Below are 9,693 nucleotides of genomic sequence, written 5' to 3'. Positions count from 1 at the left end.
TTTTTTTTTTTTTTTTTTTTTTTTTTTTTTTTTTTTTTTTTTTTTGGTCTTATTTCTTTACATCTCTGACATTGTATATAATGGGACTTTGTATTGTATCTCTTAAAACCTAGATTTGTATGCTGTGCAGGTTGGATCTTGGAGATGGCAAAAAAGTTGATCTCAAGGCATGCTCTAGGTCAAAGCTTCAGAGGCAGTGCATTATATATCTTGGACCTGTAAGTCATAGTGTTGTTTTAGAAGTTTTATTGCATTCCAAAACAACATATTGCTCATCCATATTGTTTAAAATGGACTATTAAGTAGTGCTGCCATTACATTACATAAATTTGCCTTCCAACTTCCTTAATAATGTACTCTGTCTAAAAAGTCCTAAGAATATCCTTGATCACATGGAGTCACTTCATATGATTGCTCCCATGATCCTATTCTTGGGTATTCAGTGACTACTACTAAATCTTTTTTTTTCCTATCCATTCTGTCCACTATCAGCAAGAGAGAGAGCATTATGAATATGTAGTTGTTGAGGGGAAAGTTTTGCATCAACAAACTGGAGAGCTTCTTGATACAACCAAAGGTTCACCAGGGGCAAAATGGATTTTTGTGATGAGCACCTCCAAAAAGCTCTATGCTGGCGAGGTAAGGACAGAAAAATTCTTCTTTCATGATGAATACAGAATACTTAAACTATTTCTTTGAATAATTCTGATTCTTTGAAATGATTATGTTCACAATGTTGTCAGAAAAAGAAGGGAATGTTTCATCATTCCAGTTTCCTTGCTGGCGGGGCTACTTTAGCTGCTGGGAGACTTGTAGTACAAGATGGAACACCTAAGGTGGGTTAATTTGCCTTATCTTGTTTTATTTATTTTATAAAAGTTACAACTTACAATAGATAATCTGGTTTGTGAGATTGAGGATCTCCTGTATCTATTATCAATCTGCATGGAACTTCCTACAATATTTCTTATTAACCGTGTCATCCATTCTGCTTGAGTTAAATGAAGGCTTTCCACTGTATTATGTATTTTCTTCGCTTTATTCAGAGGGAATTGAATAAAATAGAAAGAGAACTACTAAAAGATGCTGTATGCCACAAACCTCAGATTTTGCTAATGAGTTATTTGCAGTACGCCAGTACCTATCTAACTATTTGTACACTTCTACTTTCAGTCTATTTCACCATATAGTGGACACTATCGGCCAACTGATGACAGTCTCAATACCTTTATATCATTTCTCAAGGAAAATGGAGTAAACCTTGATGAAGTTGAGGTAATAGATTTAATACGGAGTAGTATATTTCTTTGGTTTTTTACTTAATTGAATATGATGTTGACTTTAGCAGACCATTGAAGCAAGTGGCTTTACTGCCTTAGTGACTGCCTAGTAGATACAATTTGTGAAATTATGGCTGTCGTCTTGATTGCTTCAGTTCTTGTTTGCAATGGCTGTCCTCTTAATTAATTTCTATTTTGTGTCATCAGATAAAGAAGGCTAATGAAGACTACGAAAATTATGAAGAGGTAAAGTCAGTGAACACATCTGAACTTTCAACTCTTTCGTCTCCTCCAGCAGAGCTTCCAAATGAAGAGATGAAAGACTTGTCCTTAGAATCAGCTGGCGCTCTCAAATCTGTACCCAGTGGGTGCTATAAAAGGACATTATCTGGTGGTCTTCAGAGCCCGAGGGCCGAGGTGCCAAAGACGGTAATTCTTCAGAGGATCAATTCCAAGAAGGCATCAAATTCTTACCAATTAGCGCAACAACTCTCAAGAACATGGTCAACCGGTGCTGGTCCAAGAATCGGGTGTATTGCTGATTACCCCATTGAGTTGAGGTTACAAGCCTTGGAGCTCACTAACCTCTCCCCAAGACTTCCACGGGCTCCAGCAGGCTTTATTTCACCCCCCATTCGATCTGCTTCAGTCCCCGTGGCATCGTTAATATGTTAAACAGAGATCTGCATTTACTCCCTAGAGCTTTAGTCATTTTTTATATATGTTCCTAGCAGCAGATATTCACCTATGCTTTAGAGTGGTAGTGTGCTTGCATGCTCGAAAGTCCACTGAGTTTTAAAGTTTTGGGTAGAGGAGTTTGTGCAGTATTGTAGCAGTCTGACTTGAAAAGCAGAATCCACTTTTAGGGTGTAAGTGAAGTGGAGCACCGGAAATAAATGACATGCATGTTTGCGGTGGAAGATTAGTAATCTAATACTGTCCTACTCCATATTTTGTATGATGGATGAGGGATGAGACGTAGGCCTTGCATTCTGTCCATATATGTATGTTATCATATTTACTTTTACTCAAAGTTGCTGTCTGTCAACTTTGACGCTATGTTGGCTACTGTTTTGTTGTTTGACAAATTGTCTTTATAAGTTAAGTTTTAATACATATAATAATAAAATGTCTATGATATAAATATTTTAAAAAACTATTGTATGATGCAAAATTTATTAACATCCATTAACTTAACTTCTCTATGAATATGCTAAACATATCAAACTTAATTATGTTTTATAAAAGCTCAAATGGTTATTAGAATGTGCTAATTCTTCGATCATTATACTATAGACAGTTCATTTTACAATATAAACTATTAATATAAAGTTTATTTTTAATATACTAAATGTTTATTATTTTTTATTATATTTTGGAATATTGAATGTTAAGGTGTAAAAAATTTAATAAAAGACACTCTCCACCATAATTCTAACCATACCTATCTTTATCAAGTGCAAAATTTCTTGTGTTTTGATATTACCCTATCCTTTCTTTCCACAGCCCAACCCTACCTTTATTCACTCCTTTTGAACAACTATACATTCCTTTGCTATGATCCCACCGTACCCAATTCTTCCCACAACTTATCCATACCCACCCCCATGGGCAGCTTATCTATATCCACCTCCTTTCACCAACCACATATTCCTCTACGTTGACTCCAACCGACTCATCCTACTCACAAAATTTAAAATTTGTCTATTCTTTGGTTACATATTCTCATAGTTGAAAAAATCGCTCGGGGAGTGCCTAGCGCCTAGGCGGGATTAATCGGCGCTTAGGGTCCCGTGTATTTTTTATTTTATTTTTTATTTTTTAAAAATTTGTTTGAGTATTTTTAAAATTTTTAAAGACTAATAATTATAAACTATATAATATTTTAATAGTTAATACTAAAATATTAAATATTAACCTAAAAAATATCTAGAGTTTGGACAATTTAGAGTTATTTCGCTCAAATCGATGTTGTTTTGAGTGAAATAACCCATAAAAAAGAACAATAGTTAATCGGCTGACTAGGCGGCTTAGTCAGTGCCTAGGAGGCCTAGGCGATTAGCGCCTAAGTGGCTTAGGCGATGCTTAAGCGGCCTAGGCGGTGGCCTAGCACCTAAAATGGGATTAATCGCCGCCTAGGCGAAATTTTTGTAACATTGCATATTCTAGAACATCCCACCACCTTTTGTTTCTTAGTGGACTTGTTTGACCATTAATTCACGTGAATATCTAATTATTTAGTGGATAGCATATATGTAATTTCGATTAATATATAGATTTTATTAATTTTTTTAAATATATTTTTAGTAAAATTAGGTATTTATTATTATTAGTTAACATGTAAAAAATTTATAAATATATTGGTATATATTACGATACTACGGAGTATTTCATTAATTACTAATTGTATGATAATTATGTTTGATAAATTATAATAGATAAATTGATTTATTATTAGAAGAAATTCTAACATATAAATCAAAATAAATTTATTTTTATTTATAATATAATAATTTTAATATTTTTTCAAATTATTTTCATAAACATTAACTTATTATTAATATTTATTGATGGAGGAATGGACTCTCAGTCCAAGGTTGATTGGGCTTGGAGAATCATGCTCATGAGTTAATTAGGTCTGTAGGATGATGGGAACCTATGTGTAAGGCTTTTGAGATCTATGCTATGTAAGGAGGGAAAAGAGTTACGAGTATAAATTGACTAAGAAGTAAAATCAAGGGGGTGAGAGCAGAAAGATCGAAAGGATGAGGTATAAAGTGCAGACATGGAGGAAGTTTAAGAGTCAAAGTGCGACAAAGCATAAAATTTAGCGTCATACGGTGCAAAGATGAAGAAAGTGGGCTCCACAAGCTACGCTTAGAATTTCTTTGACAAAAAATTGAGTCTAAGAAAAACAAAAAGGAGGGAGAGTCATTCGTCCCCCACCCGATGCATTGATCGGCGCCTCACCCCTGGCTGAGGACAATTACAACTGTGTGGATCATACTATCAAATAATGTATATTCAATATAAAAATAATGTACATTGTATTCATGGAATATACATTATTTGTGTACTGAATGTACATTATTTTTATAGTATAAAAATTAGTATAAAAATAATGTACATTCAGTACAAAAATAATGTATATTTAGTACATTAAAAATATACATTTTATTATGGTCCACACAGCTGTGTGGACCATGGTCCATACAATAATTGCCAGGTGGCTGTTGGTCGGCTTTTTCTGTTGGAGGATGTTTGGCAGCTTGGCGAGACACATGGGTGATTTGAAATTGTTGGGCATTTTCATTTACTCATTCTTTGTTTTCTGCAACCCCAAAAATATTATAAATATGGGTCAGGGTCTCTTTTAAAATATTATCGGCTCAGACGCAATACACTTCTCAAATTGGTCCCTTGTCTTTCCTTGTGTTTGAAAAAGTAACTGGCAGCCCACTTGTCCAATTTGGTCAAAATTTTGGGGCAGTTTGCCTAATTATTTTATCCATCATATTTTCTTATTATTTGTAGTCCGAAGGGTCCAGGACATTGTTAACATTATACGCATTTTCCCGCACTATGTAATTTATGATGGTTCTTGACCATTAAAAACCATCATTTATAAATATACTAATTTTTCTTATGCGCGATGCGCAAAAATAGGTGCCAAATATTAGTATTTTATATTAAAATTTTAAATTTATTTAAATTTTAATATAGTAAATAATAATAATAATAATAATAATAATAATGTAAAATATTTTTATTAATTAGATATTTATATTTAAAAAAAATAACTAACATATAACTCTAATATTTAATGTATATATTTTATTATTATTATTGAATAAGATTAGAAAATATATAGTGGATGCATGTGCATAGTAACAATAGTGGAAAAGATAACAGAAGTTATAACGGTATGAGTATATTTGTCCAAAATATTATGTGGTACAACTTTTATAGCATAATGTACAAAAAAATACTTAACGGAAAAAACAGACATAAATGAGGGGTATAACCTTCATTCACATTTATTATGTTTTTAGATATTATAATATAATAACAAAAAATTTAAAATGACATCAAAAGAGAGAGGTGGGTTTGAGAAGTGAAGGGCTCAATTATTATTATTGCGGACCATAATGTATCTAATTAACATACATGTTTAGAGCATCTACTACACATATTTTGGGGTTCAGGTCAGTTTATTAACTTGGTATTGTAAAAGTGAATTGATGTGGAGGTCAAAAGAAGAAGAAATAAATCTCCTTCAAGTCCTTGATTCATGTCAGAAAATGGGAGAAAGAAAAAAAACAAAAACAAAAAACAAAAAACAAACGCATGAAGTGCGCGTTTGGCCACACTTCTCGCCCCAACGGGCGCATGTGGGGTGAGTCAGAGTGGCCGCCAGCTGGCGGCCACTCTGACTTTTATATTACTTTTCAATTTTTTTTTAATTGTCAAAATTTGCTTTTGATTTCTTTTTTTTTTCTTTCCTCCCATATTCTCTTTCCTAATCACACTTACAAAAACTCCTAAAAAATCGCGAAATAACTCCACTGATAAGAATGTTTTTATTTTTAGTAAATTAAAAATCTATTTTTATTGTACTGTATGTTCCCTATATTTTGAAACAAGTATATTTATAAAGTTTCACATAAAAAATAAATTTATAATACACTAAAAATTAACTTATAGTATATTAATAGTAGTAAACTTGTATCAATATTCCATCTTATAATGTTTTACGGTATAATTTGACTGAGAAGGTTGCGCAGAACCGAACAAAATTTCTCATTTGCATAGAACTATGAGGGTTGTATTTCGGATCTGGTTTTGAGTTAATGAATTTGATTGTTGTTGGTTTAAAAAAAGAAAGGTTGTATAATTTAAAGAAGGGCAAAAATGAATTTTGATAATTAATTTTTAAATCCGCTGATCCCAAAACTAACTAATAAAGTAAGAAGCCCATTTATAGTTTTGCAGCTTCTGGCGCAACAAAATGTTCTGGTCCTAAATTTCAAACCCAAAATGAAAAACTATTTGGGCCTGCTGATCTATATGAGTACGGGCAAATTATTATGTGGTCCATTGTCCATATAGTGCTCCGTGACAAATTATTCTATGGATACTAGTCTCCTTTGCAAGGCAAATTATACCATGCACCGTGGTGGACGTAGCATTGTGCACCAGGAATTAAAACGGCGTCGTATTGTCCATTAGGCAGTAAGTGGACGTTATTTTGGGAATCACGTCCGTTTCCTCCGTTAACTTCCTAATATATATATATATATATAAAGAAATAGTGAATTTGAATTGTTTATGTTGTGGCGGTTATGGCGATCTTCTTCTCCGATTTGTGAACTCACGAATAACAAATATACAGTCGTAGCTCTTGGATTCTCAGGCATTAGGATATGCAAGGCGTCAATTCGCAGCAGGAGGTGGTTGCGACTGAAGAACTCGATGATCCGGTTGGATTGGCTATTTCAGGCGATCGTAATACAGGTTTTTTATGTTTGATTTTGTGATTTCGTTTGTGTTTATGAAAATCATTGAATTCGTATGCTTTGATTCGTGTGTTTTGATTATATGATACTGGTTTTAGGATTGTTTTATGATACAACTATGCGATTGGAAGGATAGAAGATGAGTTTTGTGTATTTGTGTGGATATTATGTGTATTCCTTTAATGAACTGTGAGTATTTCAGGCAATGTTTCTGTGTATTCATTGTAGTTTGTGAGTATTTCAGGCAATGTTTCTGTGTATTCATTGTAGTTGTATGTAAAACAAGGCAATGTTTCTGTGTATTCATTGTAGTTGTATGTAAAACAGAGCAATGTTTCTGTGTATTCATTGTAGTTGTATGTAAAACAGAGTGTGTATTGTGTTTTGTTTATCGAATGTCAGTCTGGTGGATTTTTGTGTGTTTTTGTGAATATTTTGTGCATTCTTTGAATTCAATATGTGTATTGTGGTCAGAGAGTTTGTGTATTCATGTTAGCTGTAATGTAAACACAAGGTGATGTGTGTTTTGTATTTTGGGCTGTAATGTAAACACAAGGTGATGTGTGTTTTGTATTTTGGGTTTCCAATATTCTACAAGGTGATGTGTGTTTTGTATTTTGGGTTTCCAATATTCTGTGTATTCTAGTTATACACTATGTGTATTGTAGGCATGTATTCTGTGTATTGACTGTAGGGGTACTGTATTGTAGGCATGTATTCTGTGTATTGACTGTAGGGGTACTTAAACACTGTCATGTATTCTGTGTATTGACTGTAGGGGTACTTAAACACTGTATTTTTGCAGCTGATCAGGACTTGTTAGGGGTGTCAGTGAGTTCTATTGATGAAGCATATGAGGTTTATAATGATTATGCTTTCAGGCTAGGTTTTAGTGTGAGGAGGGGTAAGCAAAGATATAGTGCTGGTACAAAACAATTGAAGATGAAGGAGTTTAATTGTTCAAAGTCTGGGTTTAAAAGGGTTTTAAGAAAGGGAAGTTATTTAAAAGTTGATGTACGGACAGGTTGTCGTGCATCTGTTCAATTTGATTTAGATGGGAATGGGATGTGGACTGTGACAAAGCACCAGAAGCTTCATAATCATGAGTTTGTTCCAACGACCAAGAGTTATCTTCTACGGTCAAATAGATCAGTGTCTAGAAATCATCTTTCCTACCTAAAGGATTTGAAGAAGAGCGGTGTTTGTGTGGCTGATGGTTTACGGTTTCTTAAAACACAATCAGGGGGGTCACCACTCGTTGGTTTTACAAACAGGGATGCATATAACTCGCTGTGCACTGATGTATTGAACAATTTGGATGGAACCGACTCAAACACATTAATTGAAATATTTAGACAAAGGCAGTCAAGTGAAAAGGAATTTTTCTTTGATTTCGAAGTGGATGATGAGTCAAGGTTGTGCAGCTTTTTTTGGAGAGATGGGAAAATGATGCGAGACTATGAATTGTTTGGAGATTTGTTAGTTCACGATACGACGTATCGTACTAACAAATATGATATGATTTGTGGTCCATTCGTTGGTATGAACCATCACTGTATGAACGCCATGTTTGGATGTGGTTTTTTGTTGAACGAGAGGATTGAGTCGTTCGTATGGTTGTTTAGGTCATTTTTAAGATCAATGAATTGGAAAAGTCCCCAAAGTATAATGACCGATCAATGCGCTGCCATGGCTGCTGCTATTTCCCAAGTTTTTCCAACCTCAAGACATCGCCTATGTATATGGCATATCGGTAAGAATTCAAAGAAGCACATCAAGGGACTAAGAAATCAAAAAGATTTTCTAGACATATTCAATTGTTTGTTGAAACATACCGATACAGAGGCAGAGTTTGAGCTTTATTGGACAAGGTATGCTTTCATTAAACATTCTGTGTATTGGTGATGGTATTTATGTTTATTTAGTTATAGTATTCTATGTATTATATTTTTCCCAATTGCTTGCAGTAGTATACAGAGTTGACAATTCTCACCCAGATTATGTGTATTCTCTTGATATATTATGAGTATTGTAGTGTTAGAGTATGTTTATTCTATTGATTCTGTGCTTTCATTCCCATGCCTTCATATCTGATAATACTCCCCTTATATTCTGTGTATTCAATTGAATGATCCTGTGTATTTGTATATGAGAGTCTGTGTATGCATTATAGTATATGAATAAGTGTAGTTAATATATATGTTATGGTATTCTAGGATGGTCACAACATACAAATGCCATAATAATTCTTGGATTGAAAAACTGTATCAATGTAGAGAAAAATGGTGCCCTGCATTTAACAAAGATTATTTTTCTGGTGGTATTGTATCTTCACAAAGGATTGAAACCACAAATCACTCTATTTCTAGAAGGTTATCCAAGACTGCTGGGCTATGTGATTTCTATAGCTCCTTTGTTGGTGTTGTTTCGGAGTGGAGGAGTAGAGAGAACGGGGAAGATGTTCGGTGTTCCCAAGGTGTACCTACAATGGCTATGGATCACATTAAGATTCTTTCACACGCTAGGGATATTTATACGATTGAGATATATTACTTGTTCGAAGAGCAATTTTTGAAAGGGGCATCATGCTATCAAGAGTGTGTTCAATTTGAAGGTGGTGTGTATAAGTACCACGTCTGGAGGCCGGAGGTCGATATTATTAGGCATGAAGTGATTTTTAACGTTAGAGAGTTAGATATTTGGTGCAGTTGCAAGCTGTTCACTGAAACCGGGATCTTATGTTGTCACTGTTTACGCATTTTAAACGTGCATTGTGTGTCTGAAGTTCCAAATAAATATATTCTGAAGAGATGGACTAAAAGGGTTTTGGAAGACGAGAATGCTGGTATTATCCCCCCATCTCAGTGCTTTAATGTTCCCTCTTCTGTTTGGACTTT

The 9,693-nt window shown here is 34.0% G+C and overlaps 1 protein-coding gene across 1 annotated transcript in view; it reads left to right on the top strand.

Moving 5' to 3' along the window:
* The window catches only part of LOC115998439 (IQ domain-containing protein IQM3), a 4,516-nt gene extending 2,118 nt beyond the window's left edge, over positions 1-2,398 (top strand). Inside the window, exons 5-9 of the mRNA XM_031238022.1 lie at positions 131-218; positions 493-639; positions 744-836; positions 1,174-1,275; positions 1,488-2,398. Coding sequence (XP_031093882.1) covers positions 131-218; positions 493-639; positions 744-836; positions 1,174-1,275; positions 1,488-1,955 — 898 coding nt within the window. The 3' untranslated portion in view covers positions 1,956-2,398. The remainder of the gene's footprint in view (positions 1-130; positions 219-492; positions 640-743; positions 837-1,173; positions 1,276-1,487) is intronic.
* The last annotated feature ends 7,295 nt before the right edge of the window (positions 2,399-9,693 follow it).

This window comes from Ipomoea triloba, chromosome 1 (genome assembly GCF_003576645.1).
Source record: "Ipomoea triloba cultivar NCNSP0323 chromosome 1, ASM357664v1".
Taxonomy (NCBI): domain Eukaryota; kingdom Viridiplantae; phylum Streptophyta; class Magnoliopsida; order Solanales; family Convolvulaceae; genus Ipomoea; species Ipomoea triloba.
This window is presented reverse-complemented; position numbering and strand designations above follow the sequence as displayed.